General features: G+C 48.9%; 1 protein-coding gene across 1 annotated transcript in view; it reads left to right on the top strand.

Moving 5' to 3' along the window:
- SNX6 (sorting nexin 6) overlaps positions 1 to 26,527 on the top strand; it is a 470,945-nt gene that overhangs the window by 424,307 nt on the left and 20,111 nt on the right. Inside the window, exon 13 of the mRNA XM_069638456.1 lies at positions 26,361 to 26,446. Coding sequence (XP_069494557.1) covers positions 26,361 to 26,446 — 86 coding nt within the window. The remainder of the gene's footprint in view (positions 1 to 26,360; positions 26,447 to 26,527) is intronic.

The following is a 26,527-nucleotide window of genomic DNA, read 5'->3' on the forward strand; positions in this document are numbered from 1 at the left end:
GACTAAAAGTCAATTTCACTTTACTTACTCTGGGACACAGTAGTTTATCCCAGAGAAGGTATTTAAACCTTGGGAGACCTGAAAAGGTTTCCTTGTGCCACTGCACTGAGGGTGCTGTGTGACACAAATGAAAAGAGGATGCCTATGGAGTTGTCTAAAACTCCATAACCAAAGAAAGCACAAGAGTAAAACACATTTCAAAACACATGAGTGGCAAAAAGGGTCACACTCTCTCCAGGTAAAAAAATCAAGGGACTGACAAGGGCAGTCAGCAGTACCAGCACGCTGTGCTGGAGTTAGAGTATTTTTTCCAGCTTCATCAGTGGAGGCGTGTGCTCAGAGGCGTGTCCCGAGCCCTCCATTCTACATACCCTCAGTCCTCCGTGAAGCGGACCGCGAAGGGACTGACAAGGGCAGTCAGCAGTCCGCGGGCCCGCGTGATCGCGTGCTGATCCAACTCTGAGACTTCTTTCATAAAGAGCCACTGCTCCTCAGGCCCAGCGGATGGCGGCCCTGGACGATTCCGTAAAGCGGAAACTTGGCTTGGAAGACCTGGACAAGCGCTTGCTAAGAAACGGCAAACCTCGCCAGCCGCCGTCCCATAACAAGGACCATGTAACCTCGCCGGAAAGCGTGGAGCAGTTGGCTACTCAGAGGCTTCAACGGATTTCCCGCATTAAACACGCGAGCAAAATGATTCAGGCAAATACAAATCGCCCAGCGGAGCTTAACGAAGTAAGTGACTTCATGTTTCCCCCGATTGAATCCTTGGGCTTGGAGGGCACACCATCTCTGATAGTGCCGACTACAGAACACGATCAAACTATCCCTCAAGAAACCATCTTAATAACGACGAGCCCCGCGTCTACCTACACACTCCCCTCCCCTCTACCCAATACGGAGGCCCAAGGTCCAGAAACAGGGAGGGGAAGCCCGTCAAACCCGGAGCTGTTCCCATTGTTTGGGGAGGAAGCACAAGAGGCCACGTCCGAGCAGCCCACGACCCCTATACGGAACGTGGAGGGGGGGGGAGCCAGTCTCCGTCCTGCTTTTTGGACTCCCTCACGGAGCAAGCAACGCACAAGGGCGGCAGGAAAATATCCCGGTCAGACCCAATCCCGCCCTCACTCCCGGGGGAGTCAGTAGTGATCATGATACACAACACAGAGGGAGCGGCGGCAGTGGAGGATTTAAGAACACCTCCGGGACTAGTCGCCCCGTCTTCCTCCCCCCAATTGCTGTTTGAACTTGCTGGCGAGGAGGGAAGGGACGAACATCGGGGGTTGGAGATTGTGGGGACTGCCCTGGAAGAGGGGGGTACCCAACCCCCTGCTCCCCGCTCTCAGTCGGGAATTCCGAAGCCCAGCTCCAGCCCAGCGAAAAAACATCCATTCCTACCCAGTACATCCCCCCCACCCTTACTCGGTGTGGTCGAGGCAACAGCAAATGCCAATGAGATTCCGGGCAACCTGCCGAAACTTTCGGGAGGCTCACAAAAGATGTCCTCTCGTAGAACGGTGAGGGCCAAACCCCCGTATAAAAGAGGACAGGGAAGGGGTAAAAAACATCTTATCCCTCATTGCATGTCAACGCTGAAAGAGTTTTTTGGGAAAAAGACACGAACGGAGGGTGAAGGATACCAAGATGTATCAGATGCAGAGCTTTTGGCCATAGTTGAAGATAGAGCCATACTCCCCTCAACCCTGAACTTCCCTGTTAAGATGACCGCATCCTTAGAGAAAGCGGCTAATAGTGCTTCACACTTAACCGCTCAAGCGAGTCAGAGTCCAAATTTAATACACACGGGATCAGAAGCTGTAACGGGGAGGGACATACCACAACCGGTTAATGGTGCTGGAACTTGTGATCTGTTGGACAAGACGACTGTGTCAACTCAGCCGCATACCGAGTTAGACGCTGGAAGGGGGACCTTGGGAAGTGCCACTTTGGTTACTGGCACCCCGCGCTCCATTAACAAACAAGCAGAGGGATTGGGGCTGTCAGGAACCCTAGTGGGAGAGCCACACTCGCCCCTGGCTCCGGTTAATGGCCCCCCTGCGCTGCCCAAAAGGTCCGTCCCCTTTTTTCCCCGATCTTTGGAGTGCAGCTTGGAACCGCACATTAGAGGGGTGGGCCCTCCGTACGAGGTAAACCCGAGCCACCCCAAAGAACGGGGCTCTCCGACGCCCCTCAGTTATCAAGGCGAACCTCCTTCTAGCCAAGTGTCTGAAACTCCCTCGCAAAAAGAGGATCTTATGTCTATTCTAGCTACAGTCACTATCGCGCTGGCACCATTTGGGAAATTATATGAAGCCATCAGCGATACTTTAAAAGACCAAACAACTCTGATCGCACATATGCACACCAAACTGAATTTCCTAGAGGGGTTCATCACAGCCTCTCAACAGCACAAAGGCGACGACATGGAAAGTTCGAGTGGGGGGAGCAAATCCCTGGTAGTGGACCAGCTACCAACCGACCACTCGTGCTCTGGAAACAGGACAGAAAACGCGCAGGGGACACAACTGATCGATCGGCCTTGCTCGAGAGAATCCCCCGAGACGAATCAAGGTCTCGAGCTCGGCCGGGAGATAGAGGTGGGCACTTGGCCCACTGACAGACCACTACCTTTGGCGAAAAGTGCAACACAGACGGAACTCCGCTCAAAGGGGGGCCAGTCTTTGAATGAATCGACTGGTAAACCAGGAAGGAAAAATGGATCAGTTGCATTTGCCCTCCCAGAAAGTGCAGCGATCCAATCAGTTGCGAAATCAATAGACTTCTCCAAAATGAAAATCCCGTCTACCTTTGAAATATTCCAACACAAAGGCCAAAGTGAACCGGTCTGTAAGGGCAAGAAGGCTTTGAAACATAAGCCCCCTCAACAGCCCGCACAAAAAGACAAAACAGAGAGCAGAGGTCAAAGTAACCAAGAGAAACCTACCCCACCAATACAAAATCGCCAAGTCTTCAAACTAAAACCCTCGGATAAGACGCAGAAGGCCTTACGGAGTCCAGAGAGGTCGCAAGATGATTCTTGGAATTCACTTGACCTAATGAACATGAGTACCTACACGGTCGAGGACTCAGAATCAGAAATTCTGCAAGCGCTGAATCAAAAAAGAAAAAAAACGGAAAGTCGCGAAAACAGAGAAGCAGAGGAACCAAAATCAAAGGCTCTGCTTCTTGATTCTCCCTCGACCTCGCTGCGAGTGTTGGAAAAAACTACTTTGCCACAAAAAAGAGCAAGTAGGAACTCTGGACAATTGCGGGGTAAGGGGCTTCAGGGGAGAAATCAAGGCGAAGTCCACCCCCGAGACCCTCAGCAAAGATCGCGCTCTCCAGGGGAGAAGAACCCTTGGGTCCAACATGACAGAAAAAAGGATAGGAGCCCATCAATTGACAAACTCAAACGCCAGTATAGAACCGGGGCTCGTGCTCCGTCGGGATCACCAGGCCGGCGGGTTGACGTAGCCACCCGTTCTAACCACTCTCCTCCGCCTAGACAAAGGAATTCGACGACAAGAACTTTTAATTTGCCAAGAATACATGATAGACAGGATAGTTGGACACTGAACCGCAAAGCTCTATTCAAACTGTTTCAGGAGAGCCGGTTGTCTCATATCGATGTTACAAAAGACATAAAAATCCTGGAACCGAATCCTAACGGAAGAAAAGATAGTTCGTTCCTACACATAGGATCGAATCATATTCAAGAACAAATCTGGAAAGCAAGAGACAAATTGTACAATCTTGGCTTCGATCTGTCAAATGCGAGGGAGGGCAAAACACCGTCTGTGCCCCCGCAGGAGTGGTCTTATCACCGATCTAGACAGCAGGAACCTGATCGAGGCTCTCTGCTGTACAAGATTCCTACCGGGGAACAAGCTCCCAGTAAATATGTCGAAAACCGGATCCGGCGCAAATCTAATATTCTGAACACTCGACGGAATGCGAATAGGAGAGTGAGTTCGGAGAGGGATCTCTCACCGGCATCACACCCGACTTGTAATGTAACTCATAGAATCTTCCAACGCATTGATAAAACAGATGAGACAACGAAGCACGGCAGAAGCTTATCGGGAAAAATTGACCCAGTTGCAGAGGGAACAATTTATAGCAGGCACTCCCAGAAATCCCAAATCAGAAGGCAGTAGCCACCAGAGGGGCCTTCCGGCGATTCCCTCAGGAAGGCACGGGCTCCTATGGAACCCCCAGAAGCATCGTTGAAACTAGGATCGTGGAATACCAGAGGCTTTGCTCACTTAACTGTCACATCAGACGTTAACTTTGGGAGCTTCGACGCCTTATGTCTGCAGGAAACTTGGCTAATTGAGCCACCCACTTTAGACGGTTTCCAAATGGCACATTCGCCGGCTCAAAGAAGCGAGAGGGGCAGACCGAGATCTGGCCTTATTACTGCCATAAGAGTGGGCTCTGGCTTATCATTGTCAAAGATACTTCTGGCCTCAGAATTCATTCTGGCGACGCTCTTGGAGTGGGAAAAGAAGGAAGGTTCTTCGGAGCTGAATCAAAATGCAGAGATTCTATTGATCAACGTCTACTGGAACCCAAAGCGAGTGACCAACGACTATTTCCTCGCTCAAATCGAGACTCTAATAGACGACTTTCTGATAACATCTACTTCCAGCGACGTGATCATCACCGGAGACCTGAATACTGATCTAACCTTCCACTCCAAAGTGCTCCAAAGTAGAAATAACATGTGGCACAACCTTCTAAATGCAAGAGAGATGTACATCCTCAAGCAAAAGGACGTGAAGAAGCTCAAAGCCATCCCAACTTGGGAGAGAGAGGATCAAGCGGCAACTATAGACTACATACAGGTTTCGAGAAGCCTATTGCCATTGCTCATAACCTTGACAATTACCAGGACGCAACATAGCGACCATAACTTGCTCACCTTCTCGTGGTATTCACGGAAAAGAGAGGCGGTTTACGACGCTCAGAACCTGGAAGTAAATCAGAGCGGGATAAGGCTGAGACTGTCAGAAGTAGCCATTGCCAATACAAGGCACGATCGCTGGTTGCCAATTTATGCCCGTAAAGACGGATCGAATACTCGCCCCTTCTGACAGAGTACCATCGGAAAAAAGGAGCGTTGAAGCAAGAAAACAAGGTCCCACTCCATACTTACAATGAACAGCTAGTTGCACGAAGAAAGGGGGTCAGAAAATTGCAACGGGAGGCCGCAAAAACAACATCCTTAAGTAAGAAGGTTGAAGCTATTAAGGCAGCAAAAACCTATAAAACCTGGTTGAAGTTAACAAAAGCAAACAGGTTCCAAGCTGACGCGGAGAATATGCTGCGCGCTGTCAGCGGCCATAAGGCACGTGACTTCTGGTCACTGATTAAGGGTAATTCTAAAGTAGTGAACCAGGCACTGCAAAATTCAATTGGTGAAAAAACATGGCTATCCCACTTTGAAAAACTGTATGGAGTCAAAGAGAAAAAAAAAGAGAGCAAGGCCTCCAGCTCTGGGGACCGGTGGGAAATCCCTCTGGACCTGAACACAATCAAAGGGAAAATAATACATCTCAATGGATCCAGAGCGGCAGGCCCCGACGGAATAACCAATTTTGATATAAAAAAACAAATTGGAATTCTGGGCACTTTTCATCAAGGAGGTCTTCTCAAATTGCGTCAGACTCTCGACCATTCCTTCGTCATGGAAAAAAGCGATCCTGGTCCCCATTTTCAAAAAGGGAGCTAAAGATAACCCTTCACATTACCGCCCTATCGCTCTACTTGATTCCATAGGAAAGCTCTTTGGTGCCCTAATCCTGGATAATTTCAGTAATTGGATCTCCGTGACTGGCCTGTCGGACCCTTTCCAGGCGGGTTTCGTGAAAAATGTCGGAACAACGGTTAACATCTTGGCGGTGAGCACACTTAAAGCTAAAGTGTTCGAGGGCAGCCCGAAGATCTACATGGCATTCATTGATCTGGTACAGGCCTTCGATCGGGTAGACAGGCAACGTCTTTGGGAAAAATTACAACTTCATGCCTGTCCCCCAAGGATACTGGAGCCCATAAAGGCCTTGTACACGGAAACTACAATATGTGTTCGGTTAAACAATCAAGGCCTGCTATCTTCCTGGATAAAGACGGAAAGAGGGGTAAAGCAGGGATGTCCCTTAGCTCCCGCCCTGTACAACGCATACACGGCCGATTTTAAAGAGCACGAAACAAGAGTCCGGATGTTCCCCCCCCAACACTGGGATCCAGCAAAATCTCACGCCTATTATATGCGGACGATATAATCCTCTTCGATGTTACTCCGATCGGCCTCCAGAGGCAGATAAACAACCTCGACTCCTATCTGAAGGAAAACAACCTCTTGATGAACTTGGAAAAGACTAAGTTCATGACTCTGGGCGGAAACGAAAGGAAGTTGGAGAAATTCACATGGGCGGTAAATAACACCAAACTTGAACTGGTGGATAGCTTCAAATACCTGGGCGTTATTATCAACAAGAACAGTAAGGAAACAATGATGCAGGAGAACATCATGTCCAAAGCGAGACTACTCATTTCACAATCCCGAGCAGTATTGAAAAAATATGGAAAATTCACGATGGCGCCAGTGGTGACGTTCTATAAGTCTAAAGTGATCCCAACACTCACCTACGGGGCAGAAGCTCTACCAAACCTCCCAACATCCTTTTGGTTAAAACTGGAAGGATTCTATTGGAGAAAGGTCCTTAATCTCCCTGACTCGCTTCCAATGGTGTTAATAAGAAGGGAACTTTCTCTACAATCGCTGACCTCCATTGTGACCCGTAACGAAGCCATGCTATTCCGAAAGTCTTTACTCCCAAGCGCCCCTTTGATTATGCAAGAAATCCATCAAGAAATTCAGTCGGGATCATGCAAAATGCTAACAAAATGGGCGGCAAAGATCGACGCAATTCTGAAGGGTGTTGGAAGTTCTAAAGACGAATTAATTTACAACCCTTCTAAGGTCAAATTGCGTCTACTACACCAAGATTGGATTGATACACTGGAAAAAGCAGCCGCTTCGAATTTGTTCACTGATCTGCCTCTACAACTGACTAAAGTGAACGAACTTAAGTCTTACTTGGTGAAAGTGCCAGATTCGAATCTTAGGGCGAACTTCTTAAGAATCCGCCTGAACATTCTTCACACAAGAGAAGTTCTATTCCGAAGAAAACTGGCTTCGGACAAAACCTGCAGATTCTGTAGAAAGTTAGAGATGGCAGAAACCATAAAACACCTACTGCTAAACTGCTTAGGAGTCACGGGCCCCCGCCAGAGACATCTGGGACACTTGTTCAAAAATCTATATATCTATGATGAAGAGGAATGGTGGTGTCGGCTTCTAAGTGGGGAAAAGACTACTTGGGTGATTGCGGTGGTGGGCTTCTTCCGAGAGTTAAAACTGCTCACCTGATGGCAGTTAAGAGGGGGCTGGTTTGCCAGCCGGGCGTCCCTATTTCATCTCCTCCTGGGGGGAAGCTAAATTTGACCCTGACTCCGAACCTGAACTCGAATTGAAAAAGAATTGTTCTGACGGAGCCTCGCGGGCGTGATGTTTGGGGCGCAGGACAAAGAATGACGGTGGGGAACCTGGAACAGTTAACGTGGAAACTTTTCTTTTCTTCGCTTTACACCTCTTCAATTTTGTAAAAATTGTTCTATACAATTAAATCAAATAAAAAAAATTAAAAAAAAATAAAAAAAAATCAAGTCCTCATAATCCAGCAGAGTTGCTGGGGTCTCTAAGTTGAAGGGAATTAGCACATTTTTGACAATTCTCCCTAACACCAGGTTGCTTGGAAGGAGGGGTAACAGCAGACTCTGGTTACACAGTTTTCTCTGGTTGCTGGAAATAGTCACAGCTGTTTTCTTCATCTTCCTCTTTAGATTCAGGTCCAGTGGTCGACTACATCTTCAGCTTTCAGGATCTGACTTTTATACAGGAGCCCAGCCAATCAAACTGACTTGCAACATTCAAAAAACTTTAGGGGGTGAGGGGGGTTGGCAGTCCTTTCAGGACAGCCAGCCTCCCAATTTGAGCTGGACTCTTGCAGGCAGGCTGGAAGACAAAGGGCTGCAGAGTTTTGGACTCCTCCCTCGCTTCCTGCCTTCATAGACACTCTGGAGCCAGAGCGGGCCACAGGCACTCTGGAGCCCAGGCGGGCTTGACTGAGGTCTCCCGCCAAAGATACAAATCGCACAAAGGAATGTCCTACCCTGGAGGGCAAGGGAAAGGCCAAGAAGGGACAAGAAACGCGAAAATGGCAAAATAAGACTTGCTATTTTGGTCAAATGGGCACCCATGGGTGCCTTACCTTAAGTGCAGCTGTGAAAACAGCCTGCAGTAAAGTTGCACCGAATTTGTAAAAAGGGTTGACTGCCACCAGCCATTTAACGGACGCTTGTCCCTGTAACAGCATTGTTACAATTCTAGTGAGCAAGGGGATACATTGCATCTCCCCAGCATTCCACATAAGGTGGGATGTGCTGGTTTTCACCTAACGAAATGTAGAAGGGATAGAAATATCTATTCTTCCATTGGGAAGTGTAGTTCCCACAAGGTTAGTCAGAGAAATTAAAAGGGGAGCCCAAAGGGCAAACGAGTAACAATAAAAAGGTATTTACCAAAAGTTGTCAGAGGATAAAATTAAAAGGACACCATGGAGTGTCTTAAAAATGATACCCATAAAGAGTAAAATAATCTGTGAGTGTGTCACTCTCTCTGAGGTATGGGATTCTCACAAATGATGTAGGATTATCTCTCGTTTAACTCTTACCTAACACAGACATCTTTTCTTCATCTCCTTCCGTTTCGGCTCCAGTGGTCGACTTGTCAGCAGCTTCCAGGTTCAGAGTATTTATCAGAAACTACAGCACAGCTTCTGCAATCTCCCTGCAGTTTACAGAAAGGGGCAGTCTGGATCCAGTCAGGACAGCCAGCCCCCAATGGGACTTGGATCCTTTCAAGCAAGGTGGAAAAGAAAGATCTGCAGAGTTTTGGACTCCTCCCTCGTTTCCTGCCTTCTCAGGCACTCTGGAGCTTGGGCGGGGAATACAAAACCAGCCGAAGATAAAACTTCCACTGAGGTCGTTCCTGCCTAGAATGGCAGGGGAAGACCTCAAACAAGGATACTCAGAAATGGCGAAACAGAAGGAACACATAATTCTAGCAAAACGGTGGCCCTTCTGTGTATCAACAAAGCTGAATTAACAGCCTGTGAGTAATGAGACTAAAAGTCAGTAAGGTAAAACCACTGCCACCAGCCATTCCAGTAAACTTGCAATTGTAACATGAATGTTACAGTAAGTAAGCAAGGGGATACATTGTATCCCCCCAGCCCTCCACATTTGGTGAGGTGTGCTGGCTCACTATATAAAATGTAAAGGGGGGTGAAAATCCCTCTTTACACCTTGAGAACAGGAGTTCACCCAAGTACATTGAAGAGAAATGAACAGGGAAGCCCAAAGGGGCAACCCAGCCTAAGCCCAGAAGTTATAGGAAACGGACTCCAATCATACACTATGGAGAGGCAAAAAAGATCACCCATATAGAGTAAAAGACTAGGTGAGATAAGATTCCCCTTCACCTAGGTACATCACAAACACCTGTTCACAGTGGCCCACAGGTACCCTGTTGGCTGATACTCTGAACAGGGTATCCTGTTCAGCTCCTTGTTTCACTCTGCTGGCAGCTGCTTTGTGTTTTGTAGAAGTCTGAATACATTTTGTGATAAGGCAACAGAGGCTTGTTTAAATGGCGACCTGGGTTTTGAAATGCAGTGAAACAAGGCAGTGTTTTAAATGGTAAGCATTAAGATGGTTTTCCAAAATCAACCCTGGGGATAGGTTTTAGAGGCCATCCGATTATGATGAACGGGGAAAGGGAGTTTAGCCAAACTCCATTGGGGGAAAGGTAGCTGAGCAGCCAGGCCCAGTCTCAGGACAGTAGTGAGAGAGCGCTAGAGCACAGTGAGTCCACACAGAACACCAATAATTCCAGTTAGACAGGCAAATACCGAAATATGCAATGATTTATTAGGCCTTTTAAATGCACACTAAGCAAGTAAAACCCCTAGGCAAATATTGTCACACTTACTATAAAAAAGATATATGCATACATCCTTAGAAGAAGAGAGCATAGGATTCAATTACCTGTTTAAAACAGGTAAGTACTTGGAAGCACACACTTCAGTAAAAGACCCTTCAGATAACCACAGAACAGTCCTCCTAACACTTAATAAGTCCAGCGCTAAAATGGTTTGGGGCCTTGTGCCCTAAAGTCATCGGTTCCAGAGTTATACGTTTCAGGTAGGTTTACTAAGGTATTTACTAAGAGATTGGACGGTGGTTATCCAAAGTACAAAAGGATGGAAGCACTCACTCAATCACACTAGGATAAGCGTACGAATGGATCCTTGGCCAGGCGTCCACCGACCTAAATCAGGAAAGAGTAATTTAGGGGCATTACTTTACACCCACGTGTTGGGAGTTTTCCTAAAGTCCAATTGAGGTAAGACTTAATAGAACTATCCCTTGGCATACAGGTCCCCAACTCTTAGTATCAGTCTGTGCTACTCCTGGAACCTTGGTAGAGTGACAGAGCAGTCGGGGATATCATAAGAGGAAGATGTGAGCTGTAGGTAAGTACACTGAACCTAGTTAGTAATGCAATTCAAAGAAACACGCCGATAAACTTACATAAAAACATATATTTACTATGTTTACACAAGGACTGTCTTAAAATGCTTAGATCACTTAACCAACATACATAGGAATACGTATAATTACTTTTCAAAGGCCACTGCTTAGTTGGTAGTTGGTTGCGATACACAGGTTTCAGTTATTTATTTAACATCAATTTTAAATAAGCATTTTTTTAAAAGGCAATTCATTGTAATAGTGCAGATATACTTTAAAATCACTTTTCAGAATCAAAACCAGTTAGTGTTTAATCTTTGGCTATGCTTCTTACAAAATTCCTACACCCTGAGGTGACTTCAATCACAAGGACAGTAATGACATTTATATATCTCACTAGTATACTTTGCAGATTCTAAGGTTGCAGAAAGGAAAGGTTAGGGAAGGAAAACGGTTAGACAGCTTCTCAGTATATGTGAAGACAACTAAATCTTCCAATGAAATCTAGATAAGCCTTTCCCAGCAGTAACGGTATACAACAAGCTACCACCTATCAGGGACAAACTGTATTAAAGTCAATGGACTAGAAGAGTCTTCCGGGAGCCAGGACAGCCAAAGTCAATTGGGACACAATCTATGTATCTGATAAACTTCTTAGATCAAAGTTAGAGATTGTTAGAAAAATCACTTGTAGGGTCCCAAGCAGTTAAGCCTGTGAAAAGAGAGTTGGAATCGGCTCTAATAAGGTAAGCCAATTCCCAACTGAGAAGAGCGCAGCTAAAAGGCAATGAGGTAAGCACCCCAACCCTAAACAGTACCTCTGGTTTGAAGAAGACTGGTCCAGCTGGATTCTGCCCTGTTGCGGTAATGCAGACCCTGGGTTTCTGAGCCTCAGTCGTGGGGGCAAGAGGTAGGACGTCTTGAGGGCTCCTGATGCGACACTTTGCGGGTCGTCGGCGGCTATGGGCTCTTTTCGGTTCTGCAGCACTTTGCGGTTTCAGCACTTAGTAAACAGCACTGTCGCAGATCTTGGACACCGGTTAGACACTCTTCGCTCTCTTGGTCCTGCACTCTGGTGAGTGGACTCTATATCTGGAGGGTCCTGCTTCTGGGGGGATCCTTGCGAGACTCCTGAAGCTTCTAGCCAGATTCGTTCTGCGGCAGACATTGCACTCTACTGTGGACACTCGACCCCTGGCATTGGGCTTCCGAAGCAACGGAGAGGCACAGCAAGTCAGGGATGGTGATTCAGTGGAGTTTGTCTCAGGGTTAGTTGTTCCCACTAACCCAAGGGGAGAAGTTGTTCCGGAGGAGCTTCTCTGTCGAGGTGAAAAAGGAGTTCAGCACAGCAGCAGGGCTTCACCAGACAATTCAAAGATCCAGGAGGTTGCAGCGAGCTTCGTTTTCGGTTTCTTTGTCGGGTGTTTCTCTCAGTGGTCGACTCTGCCTGTAGCCCGAACACTTTTGCCTTTTAAGCAGGTTTCTTCCATTCATGCAGAGCATAGTCTGTCAATCAGAGTGTGGCTGTCCTGAAAGGACAGCCAACAAGCCAATTAGGACTAGTTGCATTCAGGCATTCCTAGAGACCAAGGATGGGAGTTTTGGGACCCTTCCTCACATCCGGTTCTTCCAGACACACTGGAGCCAGAGGCAGGCTTCAGGGCTAAAGCCCACCAAAGTCCAGACAAAGGGCTCAAAGCTGTCTCAACGCACAAAGTAAACCCCAGGAAAGACCTCGCAAACAAAAAAAAAACGGGCCATTTCAACAAAATGGTCACCCATGGGTGCTGTACTGCAGCTGAGGGTTCAGCCTGCAGTAGAAACGCACAATGGTTGGAAAAAGTAAACTACTGCCACCAGCCATTTAAAGTAGTGAGGGTAACAGACATGTTACATGAGAATTTAAAGTAAGGAGCTACTAGGTGACCCACCAGCACTCCACGTAAGATGGTGTGTGCTGGACCTACAAAGAGGAAAGGTAAGTAAAGTCAATTTCACTTTACTATTCTTGGGAACTGTCATTCACACAAAAAAGGGTATTTAAACCTTATGAGAAATCTAAAGGATTTCTAAGTGACACTGCACTGAAGGCGCTGTCACCATACAAAAAGCAGATGCCTATGGAGGTTGTCAGACTCCAAAAACAGTGAAAATACAAAAATCCAAATCGGGTAAAAACACATGAGTGAGAAAAAGGTCTCGCTCACTCCAGGGTTAAAATTAAAAAGTCCGAAGTCCAGCAAAAGAGCTGGGAGGTTGAAGGGAATTAGTACAGGATGAGAATTCTCCTTAACAGATAAGATGCTAGACGAATTAACACAAGGTTGGAGACACTGTTAAAGTACTAGTGGGGAGAAGGAAGCGACACAAGCTGGCAGTTTGGGTCATAGGTAAGAGTGAACACCCTGGACACCTCTTCGTGCAATTCAATGCTCTGAGGCGACTTCTTTGATCAAGGTAAGCAATACCTTTTCTCCCAACAGTACCTTAGGTTAGAAGAAATGTTTGTTGCTGATTTCTCTTCTGTGCAGCAGCGATAGACCCAGTCTTCAGATTCCTTGGTCTGGTGACGAAAGTCGGGACTCTGAATAGGATATGTCAGCAGTAGTTTTGAGGGAGAACACTTTGCACGGATTTCTTCAACTTCTATGGTCGGTGTGGGTTTGGAGCCTTTTCTGCAGCACCAACTAAGGACGGTCTTTGCCCGGTCAGTCTTCTTTGATTCCTGGAGTCCTGCACTCTGGTGAGGGGACTTGGACGAGTCGGTTTGTCTTTCTCGACGTTCACTTGTAGCTCAGCAAAGACTTTCACGGATTCAGCCTTTCTAAGTCGATGCAATGTAATTAGGTCGGAGGTCCCCTGGTATTCGTGGTCTGGAGTTCTAGAAAGCCAAAGCACCTCGGGAAATGGCTCCGATTGTACTACGTCTCAGGGCTGGTTGGTCCCACCGGGCAAAGGGAAGGAGTCGTCCTCTTCAGAGCTCCTCTGTTGCATAGAAATCGGTGTCGGGACAGCAGTGGTTGCTTCAGTGTTGCAAAGGGTCTGCAGGCGCCTCTGGTCATCTTCATCTGTTACTTCAGTTTCCAGTGGTCGACTTGCCTTTGACCTCAGGAACCTCACTTTTTATTCGGTTTCAGCACACACTCCTCTGCAATCTATCTGCGCGGTTTACAGAAAGGGGGCAGGTGGCTTTCCAATCAGGACAGCCAGCACCGCAGTGGGTACTAGTTCCATTCAGGCACTTGGACAAAGGGCAGGGGAGTGAACTCCACCCCCGCTTCTTTCCTGTCCACACACACTGGAGCCTAAGAAGAGACACCCAAGGGTTCCCGGCAAAGGCAAACACACACACAGACCTCCCCCTCCCAGAATGGTAGAATGTCTAACAAAGAACAATCACACTAGAAATCGCTAAAAAAGGAGCCACCATGTTATAGCATAGGTGACCCTATTATACACAACCGAGACTTTGAATACACTGCAGTACAAAAATAAATATCACAATAGTTGGTAGAACATGGCCACTGCCACCAGCCATAACTAACGGGTTGTCACTTGGGACTAAAAGGTTACGAGAGCACAGAAGGGGGGAAACTAGGTATCCCCTTATCACTCCACATAAGGTGAGGGTGCTAATCTCAGAGTAAAATGTTTTAGGAGGGATACAAACTATCTCTCTATCCTTAGGCTCAGCCAACGGACCCACCGGGCTGAGGCCGCCAACAGCACATCACTGCTCTCTTGCACTTTTCCTGCTTCCTCCCACTAACTCAACCTCCTCTCCTCTTTCAGAACCGCCAGAGCGCCAAGGGACCACTACGGTGGTGATAGTGCGCGGTACAAATGTCCTTTAACATTAAGAACTGTTAGTAAAGATAAGAAAAGCATCTCAAAGGAGAACCCAAAGGGTTCCCAGCAACACTGCCCATAAGGAGCTGTGTACTGCAAAAATTAAACAGATGCCTTAAAAGAGATATGGAGGAAAGTAGACACCATTGTAAAGCTAAAACACAGGGAAGAGTTCTAAAAGTCACAGCAAGTAAGAATGAGTGGAAAAAGGCTCCACTCATTCAGGCTAGAAAGAAAAAGCAAAACGTGCTGGGGGTCTCACTAGGAGAGGGGATGAAGCATAACAATGATTAATCTCCCTAACAGACCTCTAGAAGCGTAAATCCTCTCCTCAAGTCCCCTCATCAGAGTGCAGGACCGAGAAACCAAGAAGATTTCAACCGGCAGTGATGGTTAGCTACTGGTGCTAAGAAAAGGGTGCCAAAACCACAAACCTTTACGGTAGTATGAAGATTTCTGTGCTGGCGGGTCTATCTCTTGACTACTGCTTCATGCGCCCATCCAGGGTCCCCCCTTTAATCACCACGACCAAGGACTAGGAGACAAGGTTTGCAGACCTTCATCCAGAAGGTATCCAGCTCCATCAGCTTCTTCACTCTCGAGGTACTGTGAGGCTCTTGGTAATCTTACCCTAAGCCATTTGTGTTGCTCCTTTGCTTTTGGAGCACTGTTTTGACTGTTTGGGTGTTCATCCCTTTGTAGTCGGCCAGGCCTAACAGCTTGTGCCCTACAGGACGGCTTCTTCTAAGCTCCTGTGCTTTTCAACAAAGACCAACTAACTTGTTACATACCTGTGCTAAGGAGATTTGCATCAGAACTATTGCTCTCCTTTTGTCTTTGGAATTGCTAGTCCCCTTACAGTAAATCTTCTGACCCGCCTGGCTTTGGCATTGCTTGTTTCGCTCCAAAAAACAGAACTGTATACCTCCTTTCTTGTTAGGGAAAATACTGCCTAAAGCTTGAGTTGCTACTAGTATTGCCTACCTGTGATTGTTGCTCTTTACATGTTTGAACTTACCTAGACTTGAATATGTCAGAGTTAATTTAAAATAAGTACTTTTACTGACCTGAACTGAAGTCACTCCGCGTGTGTGGATAAGAAAAGTATATAACAATTTACTCACCTGCTTTATTCTTCCTTCTTATTCTAAATGTGTTTGATGTTGCTAGTTGATACAATGTTTCTTTGAGTTTATAACTGCCTTGTGTGTATATATAAAATAAATAATTATTTTTGATATAACTAAAAGTGTATGTGTTTACTTGGATCTATGTACGTTCTGATTACCTTGCACCGATTTACAGATCACATTCTTCCTCCTAAGACAAGCCTGGCTTCTCTGCCACTCTACCAACCATGGGTAGTACAGGCCTATATTAGAAGTTGGGGACTTGACACCAAGGAGCAATGTCTTGTAGAGTGCAAAATTAATTGGACTGTGGAAAAACGTACCGAAGAGATGTTTGGCCAAGGATTCCCACCCTCTACACCCTCCCGAGGGTAAGCCTTAGTATGGTCCTATTTGGAGAGAACCCCAAAATCCTTTTTCCTTACCTACAAACTCTGTGCTCCGTTTCTGGAACTATACTCACCTGTTGACTTTGCCAAAGCTTATTCTGAGAGACTTTGAAGAATTCCTACTCAGGTACTTACTCTAAGGCAGAGTATATTGTTTAAGATTGTATTGCAGTGTCTTTTTTGCTTTACTGCTCACACTTTAACCCTGTTTGGTGATCTCACTTTGCGGTTACTAACTCTGCATCTATACAGGGATAGCTGCTTCACTTTTACTTTACCAGCTTAGTTTAAAGGCCTAATAAATGAGTTTTTGATGCATGTGAATCCGTTTAGAATCACATGCTGTACATATAGTCTGACATCTAGTGGTAATCGCAGAATATTGCATCTTTCTTTCGAAGATAGAAAGGGGACGTCGACGTGACTGTAACACTATCCGTGACGTGCAGTGTGCCCAAAATCCCTCACGCGTCGAGGTCCCACGGATTGTTTTTTTCTGCCAACCTAGTTGGTCGCCTAATGCAGAGCTCGCAAGAGTTATAATTGCTTGCTTTGTCCTCACGACCTACAGTCATCTGGTGGGCTGACTAATCTTGACGACTGCCTCGTGGGCTTCCTGCCAACACTCTGTTGCCGACGCGGTGACGCAGTTAAACCATTGCACTTTTGATTAAACAAATATGCAGCATCTGTATTTTCAACAAGATGCAACACAGTACGAACCATTTGATCTTCCTTTCACTTTGAGAAGAGGCATGCTGTTCCACACAATTCGAGACCAAGAAACTAATCTGTTGGTCATATGAGCGATGCATTTGGCTTCTACAGCTTCTGAGTAATTGCATGTAAATATGGATAAAAATCAAGCAGAAATACAGCATTGATGGATCTCAGAGCGGTGTGAGAATTACTGCAATGAAAGTGAATTCTAGGGTACTTAAGCGCAGTACATTATTTGACAGATCCCGCCCTGTAGAAGGACCTGTCCGAAATGCATCGGCCTGCGCCTCTGCTAATTACTTTTGAATAAATATAATTTGAATACTAGCAACTTTGGACTAATTGAAGATTATTGCAGCTGCATCTCTTTAATGAAAAATACAATTATCTACTGAGCAACCCTTGCCTGTTCTTCCTGCCGCTGAAGACATCCACGGCTGCTTGGCAACTGTCAACCGCATGGCCTCGGGCCTCCGGCCAGAGCCTTACAGTATGGAGAGTTGGGCACTGGGTTTATTCTTCAAGAATGTATTTCCTTTCCCTTCTTTCTCCATTTGGTGGCTGCTGTCACCCTCTACTATGGAGAGGACGCCCTTTAAATGTTGCCAGTCGTGCAACAGCAAGTTTCCTTGGAAGGACACCCATCGCCGTTGCAATCGGTGTCTGCCTCGAGACCATGGCGAGCGCTCATGCCAGTCCTGCAAACTTTTTCGACTGAAAAAGTTGGAGAGGCGGACTAAACTGTGGACAGCCTATGCTATGCACGCCGAAAGCCATTCCCCCATTGGCGCCATCGCTTCGGACAACGAGGAATCCATCGGCAGCCATGGCTCCAAATTGGAAGCCATCGACCTTTTGGCAGAACCTTCAGGCTCCCAAATGCCTGGCTCCAACAGACAGGCCACCGGGTCATTTTATGGGGAGTTCACACCCCGGCGACAAGGAGACACACATACACACCTACACACACCTACACACACACCTACACACACACCTATACACACACACACACACACACCTATACACACACCTATACACACACACCTACACACACCTCTCCGCCTCCCTCCGGCCTCCTCGAAGAAGCGTGCAACGCCAACAGGGCCGACGAAATCTTTGGCGTCTCCCGATCCCTGCCGTTCCGCGCCCTCCACGCAACCGTCTTTGAGGCATGCGACTGGGCATTCCTCTGGAAAAGGCACTTACCCAGAAAACATACGGTCACTGACACACCTTCCAAGGGCGCACAAGTACCTAGGGCCTCGGTAGAGTCGTCGGGCACGATGGTGCCATCAGGCACATCGAGACCTTCCATTCAGCCGCTGAAAATCCACAAAAGCCTTGTGGTTATTATTTTGGCTACTACAAAACACAGAGGCAGCCCCTCCCGTTGAGTATTCTGAAGCCCCCCAGCCTCTCTTGAAGGCCTTATTAGCAACATGCTCCTCTTCCGCATAATTTTTTTTCCACCTCCAGACCATTCTACATCTTCCCTAAGGACGGGAGAGATTTGAAAAGTATATGGACAAAATGGCCCAATTTTTTGACTTTTCAGACAAATGCATCACTCCCAAAAGCCCTAGGGAAGTGGACTCCTGCCCCATTCCACATAAATTCCAGACATTCTCTGGCATGGATTCAGGCCGGGAATCCTTGGTAAAAGAAAAAACTGTTACACTTTCGTTTTATAAACTGTCTTTCTCCTATAAACCAACCACTGAGCTCTGGGTCATACTGCCCCCAGCCAATGACTGCCCTCTCCCTGAGCCCTTCCTCTGGCAGCCATCTTCAGATTTTTACCGCACGTTCAACTGTTGGGAGTCCTTGTGTTTCGCTCTTAGAGCTTTCTGCGTTTTTCGTGCTTTTTTGACTAGGAAAACCCTTTTTTTGTTCAATCAAACCCATGTGCTCCATCGTTTTAATCCGATTAACAGGGATCCGATTTTCGGCATCTCATCGCCCCTCAAGGGTAAGATCGTTGAGTGTTTTCTTCTGGAAAGTTTCCAGAAGACCATCGGGCCTGCACTGCGCTGGATCATGTCGGAGGAGTAGGAGGACGCGGCTTCCCTCTTCAAGCTCTGCACTAGCTGCGGGTTGCAGAATGTTTTCACGGACGACGAGCATTCCCAGTGCCTTTGTCTTCACCCGACGCACAAGTAAGATGATTACGAGATCTGCCGTGGCTTCTCCAAGCGCACAATGAAGGATCGGCACGTCACACTGGCAGCGTGGCTCAAAGCCAGGGCATCTACCCAGTGTAGTCCACAGGGGCATGCCTCATCTGGATCCAGCGAGCCAGAGTGTGCTTCTAAGTCCTTTGAGGGCGATCCATCCGTAGGGGCCCAAGACAAGGCCAAGCACTGCAAGCAGGTCCAACGACGGTCAGGGCATGTTCATCTCCGTCCACCTCAATCTCCAACCATCTCTCCAGTTCTTCGTTAAAGAGAGTCAGCTAGCCCTGGAGAAGCTGCGAGAGAGGCGGGAGAAAGCCAAGCAGGACAAGATGTCCTACCTGCCAGTTAAGGCCCAGGTTATCCAGGCCAAATTGTCCTCTTCTATAGAGGTGGTTGCTGCTGCCCTCTCAAAGGTGAAGGAGTCTGACCCGGTCCAAGGTACCCCGGTGGCGGTCATGATGGCTCTTCCACCCAGGCGGGAGGCTTCGGCCAAACCAGTGGCGAAGACTCTGGAAAAGAGGATCCCGGACGTTAGTCAGAGGCCGACCCCCTCAGGACCCGAAGAGAGGACTGGGCGTGGAAGAGCTCCAGGGCACAGATATTTCTTCGTCCAATGAGGAAGAGGTAATTTCTGTCCGCACCATCCCAGAGGAGGGGAACGACCCTGTTCCCCAGGCACCTACCAGAGACCTGTTGAATGATATTCTCTCAACCATCCACACACTGGTGTCGGATTCAGAAGTGGATGCCGATGCACCACCAGTGATGACCCCATTGACAGCGGGGCCACCACCACCAAAGGAAAGGACAAGACACCCTACGCCTCCACTCCAACCGTCACTGCCCCCACCCCCTCAAGGCCCCTAGGGATACAGGGATGGACACGACAACGACTGACACCAACACCTTTTGGAATCTCTCCGCCAGACAAAGTGGGATCCTTCCACTCCATGATTGCCTGTGCGTCGGAACTCTTCCAGCTCACCCCAGAAGAGGAGGGCTTCCTTTATCCGCGCTGGGAGGCAAAAAGGAAGACCATTCTGTTGGTACCGCTCCAGGACTGGTTGGTGTCTCTCGGCCTCAAGGACGCTTACTTCCATGTGCCGATCCATCCCAAGCAGTGCCTGAGGTTCGCGGTTGGCGACTCTCACTTTGTTTCGGGTCCTGCCGTTCGGATTGACCTCCGCCCCGAGGGTTTTCACCAAGCTCATGGTGGTGGTGGCAGCGCATCTCGGGGAAGGGGGGATTCACGTCTACCCCTACCTGGACGATTGGTTGATCAGGGGGAGCTCTCCCGAGCAAGTCCTGGATCATCTTTCCGTCTTCTGCCACTCCCTTCACAAGCTGGGCTTCTCCCGCAATTTAAAGAAGTCCCATTTGACGCCATCACAGCGGCTCCAGTACATCGGAGCAGTGCTCGACACATCCCCGGGGCTGTGCTTTCCTCCCCAGGTGAGGGCTCTTCACATTCAGCATATGGTGCACAAGTTTCAACTTGCCCAGACGCTCCCGGCGTTCGAGTTCTTGAGGTTGCTCGGCCTCATGGCATCCTGCATTCTTCTGGTGCCAGAGGCTCGTCTGCGGATGAGATCTTTGCAGTGGGCACTCAAGATGCAGTGGTCGCACTCTTCCGGCAGGATTTCAGACCCTGTTCAGGTGCCGCCCTCGGTCGCCCAGGACCTTCTGTGGTGGGCCGTGGAAGGCAATCTGATGAAGGGGGCCCCATTTTGGCTGCCCTGGCCGGAGGTGACGATCGTGACGGACGCATCCCTCGCGGGATGGGGAGCTCATGCCAACGAGTTGACAGTCAGCGGTCGTTGGTCTCCGTCAGAGTCCAGACTCCATATCAATCTGTTGGAGCTGAGGGCCGCCAGGCTAGCCCTGAAGGCTTTTCTGCCGACTGTGCGAGGAAAGAGTGTCCTGATTCTAACTGACAACACAGTGGCCATGCACTACCTCAACAAAAAAGGGGGGGGGGGGCAGGGTCACTTCCTCTGTGCAGGGAGGCGATGCAGCTAGAGTTCTGGGCCATCCAGCAGGAAGTTTCGATCTCGGCTTTTCATCTGGCCGGAGATGACAACGAGACGGCGGACGCTCTGAGCAGGCAGAGCACGATCTCTCACGAGTGGGAGCTGGCTCAGGAGATTCTCCTGGAGATCTTCGCCCTTTGGGGGACCCCTCAAGTGGATCTGTTCGCCTCCAGTGTCAACCGGAAGTGCGAAAGGTTCTGCCCCCGAGACTTTCCTCCAAAAGGAGCCTTGGGAGACGCGTTTGTGGTGGAGTGGTCATTCCCACTGCTGTACGCGTTTCCTCCAGTCCCCGTCATCCCGCAAGTACTGCGGAGGTTCGGTTCCCGGATGATCCTCATTGCTCCGGCGTGGGCCCGGAGGACGTGGTACCCGGACCTTCTCGACTTGTCCATCTGCCCTTCACATCGTCTTCCCTACCGAGACGATCTGCTCTCACGGGAGGGGGGGGGTCAGGTTCTCCATCCAGAGGTCAGATCCCTCAACCTTCACGCTTGGCTTCTGAAAGGTTGAGGTATAAGGATTGGGACCTCCCTGAAGACGTGTTGGAGGTGTTGCTCTCGGCCAGACGGCCGGCAACAAAGTCTCTGTACCGTTGCCATTGGCGTAAATTCTGCGGCTGGTGCAGAGTTAAGAATGTGGATCCTTTTGAGTGTGACATTCCCATGGTTCTGTCTTTTTTGCTTTCCTTGGCCCACAGAGGCTTGCAAATGGGTACCATTAAAGGTTACCTGGCGGCGCTGTGCATATTTAAGCGCTCGTCTGAAGAATGTTCCTATTTTAAGATTCCTTTAATTTCTCAGTTTTTGAAAGGGCTCACTAATGTGTTCCCTCCGTCACCTTTTCTGGTGCCCGGTTGGGATTTGAACCTTGTTCTTAAGTTTCTTTTGGGTGCTCCGTTTGAGCCTTTGCATTCTTGCCCTTTGAGACTGTTAACTCTTAAAACTGTGTTTTTGGTTGCGGTTACTTCCACTCGCAGAGTGAGTGAGTTACAGGCACTTTCAGTTAAGCCACCCTTCACTGTGTTTCATAAGGACAGGGTTGTCCTTCGAGTTTGTCCTTCCTTTCTTCCGAAGGTGGTTTCGGAATTTCATTTGGGCCAGAAGGTTGTTCTTCCGGCATTCTATCCTCCTGCGCATCCTGGTAAGGAAGAGGAGAGGCTCCATAGGCTTGATCCTAGGAGAGCGTTGAGCTTTTATGTTTCACGCATGTCCCGGGTCACAGTGGAAAATCAACTCTTCATTGGTTACGCTGGAAAGCGTTTGGGACAAGCTGTGACGAAACAGACTTTGTCTCGTTGAATTATTTTGGCTATCTCCGAGTGTTACCGCTTGGCGGGTAAGGACTCGCTGGCTTGCGGGCCCATTCTACCAGGGGTATGGCTGCATCTACTGCCCTACAGAGGGGTGTTCCTATTCGTAACATCTGTGATGCAGCCACCTGGGTTTCTGTACATACTTTTGTACGTCACTACTCCCTCGATTCCATCCGAGGACAGGATCTGGCCTTTGGCAAGGCAGTCCTTTATTCCGCAATTTGATTGGGCATGCTAAATTTGTGTTCTAAATTCTTTTCCCACCTCCTTGCTTTGGTACTGCTTTGGGAGTCTGTCAAAGATATGGAATATGTCGGAGGACCCAATCCCCTCGAAGAACAAGTTACTCTCTTACCTGTAACGTTCTTTCGATGGGATGGTCCGACGACGTATTCCATATCGCTCCCTCCCTACCTTCCCCGCTGCAGAATTTCTTATGCGATTGCAGCTTACGTTTCCCCAAGGCCTTGTGTGTCTGACTGGCAGAAGACTGGTGTCACACGTTCTGGGTGAAAAAACTAAAACTGAGGCCACGGGTATCGTGTGTCCTACTTATCACATCGGGTGACGTCGGCCGTCTGAGGTGGTCCTCGGGGACGTCGCTTCGACGACATCTACTCAGTAAGCAGACGCCGAAAATGTTCCGAAGCAGCACCGCTGTGGTGATTACTGTCAAAGATCTGGAATACGTCGGACCATCCCATCGAAAGAACGTTACTAGGTAAGAGAGTAACTTGTTTGTTTATTGTATATTGTGGGGGGCAGCTCCCCCAAACCCCTATGCACACCCCCTAACCCTAATCTAAGCCAACTGGAGGAGGAAGACTTTCTGTTGTCGTTGGATCGAGAGGCTACGTGCTTCTACATCCCCATTCATGTGAAACATTGCAAGTACCTCCGCTTCGTCGTACAAGGGAATCCCTACCAGTTCAAGGCTCTCCTATTCGCACTAAAGTCGGCGCCCAGGGCCTTTAAGAAGTGGCTGGCTCCGGTGGCGGCCCATCTGCAACTACAGTGAATTCATGTTTACCCATACCTCGATGACTGCTTCATCCGGGCCAAGTCAAAGGACATCACTGTCAATCACACAGAGGACCGTCCGGCTGCTGACGGATCTGGGGTTCTTGGTGAACTATGCAAAACCCTCCTTGAATCCATCGCTGAATGCCCGGTTCCTGGGGTCCAGGCTCAACACGGTATCCTGTCTGGCGGCTCAGCAGAGAGGATAGCGGCCATTTTGGGCAAGGTGCAACGGCTGTTAGCACCGAAGATCGCCACAGTGAGGACCATCAAGTCGCTGCTCAGCATGATGTAGTCATGTATCTACCTGGTCCAGCTCTGCAGGTTGCGGATGCGACCGCTCTAGGAATTCCTGGACTCCCTTTTGGATTCAGGTGTCTGGAAGCTTCAAGGATGGGATGGTTCTCGACGAGGCGTTTGGTCGAGCGATAAGGTGGTGGGGAACGCGCTCCAACATCGCCGGGGGCAGAGTCTTCCAGGGCCCTCCATACCAGGAGACGTTCACGACGGATGCTTGCCTGGAGGGGTGGGGAGCACACACCAGATGCCTCCACGGCCCGAGGCCTGTGGCGGCCAGAGAAGGCGCTACACATCGTCTTGGAACTACAGGCTGTGTTTTGGGCCCTCAAGTAATTTCTTCCGTCCCTCCAGGGCAAAGGGGTGAGGGTCTTCACGGACAATACAACCACAATGTTTTACATCCAGAAGCACGGGGGCACCGGATCCCCGGTGCTCTCCAGAGGCGCAGGAGTTGTGGCACTGGGCCGTCGCCCAGGGGATATTCCGTGTTCCTTTCCACATGGCAGGAGTCAAAAACACTGTCGCTGACTCCCTGAACAGGGAACTGCACTCCTGCCACGAGTGGGAGCTTCGGCAGTATCAAGTGGACAACCTCTTCCTCAGGTGGGGAAGTCCCCAGATCAATTTGTTGGCGGCGGCGAACACCAAGTGCCGGAGGTTCGCCAGCAGGTTTCCCCAGCTGGGGACCATGGGAGACGCATTCTCCTTCCCTTGGGAAGGCCTCTTCCTATAAGCGTTCCCTCCATTGTTGCTGCTACAAAGAGTCATCAATCAAATCAGACAGTGCAGGATGATCCTCATCGCGCCAGCGTGGCCGAGGCAAATCTGGTACCCAGACCTTCTCAGCATGTCAGCGTCCTCCCCAGTCAAGCTACCAGTAGTCGCAGATCTTCTCGCCAGGGAAGGAGGCCCAATCCTGCACCACGACCCAGGATCACTGAACCTGAAGGCCTGGTTCTTGCAGCATTAGAGTTTGGCGGTTATGAGCTGCCTGAGGACTGCAGGGAGGCGCTCACAAAGGCCAGGGCGTCGTAGACTCAAGTGTTATGGACATAAATGGAAGCATTTCGCGACTTGGTGCCGGTCACAGAAGATTAACCCTCTGAGGGTCATGGCCCCCCAAGTCCTTCTGTACTTGTTGACATTGGCTAAGTCAGGCTGGCTCCTGCCTCCAGCAAAGTGTATCTGGCGGCTATCTCCCGCTACACCAGATCTCCGGGATGGGCTTCTTTGGTCACACCGTCTCGTCAAGGAGTTCCTCAAAGGAATGTTTTGATCATTTCGACTGGTGAAGGCTCCTGCTCTGGCGTGGGATTCAACGTGGTGCTGACTAGGCTCGTGGGGGGGCTTTGAGCCTTTGCATCAGACCCCTCAAGTTCCTCTCATGGAAAATGGCTTTCCTCGTGGCCATCACCTCTGCCAGGAGGGTGGGTGAGATCCAAGCCCTATCCTGCAAACAGCCTTGTCTGACTTTTCACGACATGAGTGGTGATGCGGACGCACCCCTCCTTCAAGCCAAAGGTTCTGTCGGAATTCCACCTCCACAAGCCTTTGGTATTGCCTGTGTTCTTTCCAAAACCTTTGTCGCCGGCTGAAAAGACTTTGCACTCACTGGATGTGGCTTGTGCTCTGAAGTTAAAAGTGGCAGGCATGATGAGTTTTATGATGAGTTTTCGCAAGATGTCTCAACTATTCGTGAACTTTGGTCCTGTGAAGCATGGGAATGCTTTGTTCAAGGCTTGCAGCTCGAGAGTGCTCTCCGGCTGTATCACACTGTCATCGGTTGGCAAACCGACGACTGCGACGCCCTCCGTCCATTTCACCAGAGCGATCGCTGCAACTACAGCGTTCTGTCTGGTGTGCCCATGCTGGACATCTGCAGGGCTGCTATGTGGAGGTCCACGCACAGCTTCACAAGATTCTGCTGCATCGATAGGGATTCCAGAGAGGAGTCCAGGGTCGGCCAAACAGTGCTACGCAACCTGTTCGCTTGAAGGTGAGCTAGTTTCGGGGGTAAGAGTAATTGCTTCTGTCGAGCCTTGCCACCTCCCATGGTTGTGTAATGTTGTACTGCGATGTATTCGTTATTCATGAGCATGCGAATCCATGCCAGACCCCATGCTGGAGAAGGAACAAGTAACTTAGTAACTATTGTTCTCCAGCATGGGTCTGACGTGGATTCACATGCGAACCCTCCCTCCATTCCCTCTGCGGCTCTTCTTGGTCATACTGCCACTTTACGTGCTTACCAAATCTGAAGAATGCTGCCAGAGGAGGGGCCTGGGGCGTGGGCAATCATTGGCTGGGGGCAGTATGACCCAGATTTCAGTGATTGGTTTAGGAGGAGAGATAGTTTGTAAGTGAAAGTTAAACCGTTTTTTTTCTTTTACCGAGGATTCCCGGCCCAACAGGGAATATTCATGAGCATGTGAATCCATGCCAGACCCATGCTGGAGAACAGTAGTTACAGGTAAGTAACTTGTTCCTTTATTTACTTGTCGTGAATCTCTTTTCTTCAACTTCCGTATAGTTCTGTGAGCCAAAGCATAACTGGCTGCAGGAAAGAAGCTCTGGCACTTTTAGCATACCATCTGTGTAATGTTTTCCCTCCACACAGGTGTCCCCTTCACCACCATATGCTTCACTGGTGGAACCCCTGCCACACATTATTTTGGGGGACGGGGGTTCTCTGCCCAGACCAACGTTGCACCACAGGGGCTCTTGTATCATTCGATATCCGTATCAAAACCTAATGGTATTTATTTATTGTTTTACAGAGCTTATAGACTTTAAGACCAGAAGAGTTGCAGCATTCCGAAAGAACTTAGTGGAGCTGGCAGAACTGGAACTGAAGCATGCAAAGGTGAGTAGATCAGCTTACAGAGCATGCTGACACCCCGATGTGATGCACACTATGTTGTAGCGGAGGGTGTGAACTGTTGCC

This window comes from Ambystoma mexicanum, chromosome 14 (assembly GCF_040938575.1).
Source record: "Ambystoma mexicanum isolate Mex_15411 chromosome 14, UKY_AmexF1_1, whole genome shotgun sequence".
NCBI classification, from domain to species: Eukaryota; Metazoa; Chordata; class Amphibia; order Caudata; family Ambystomatidae; genus Ambystoma; species Ambystoma mexicanum.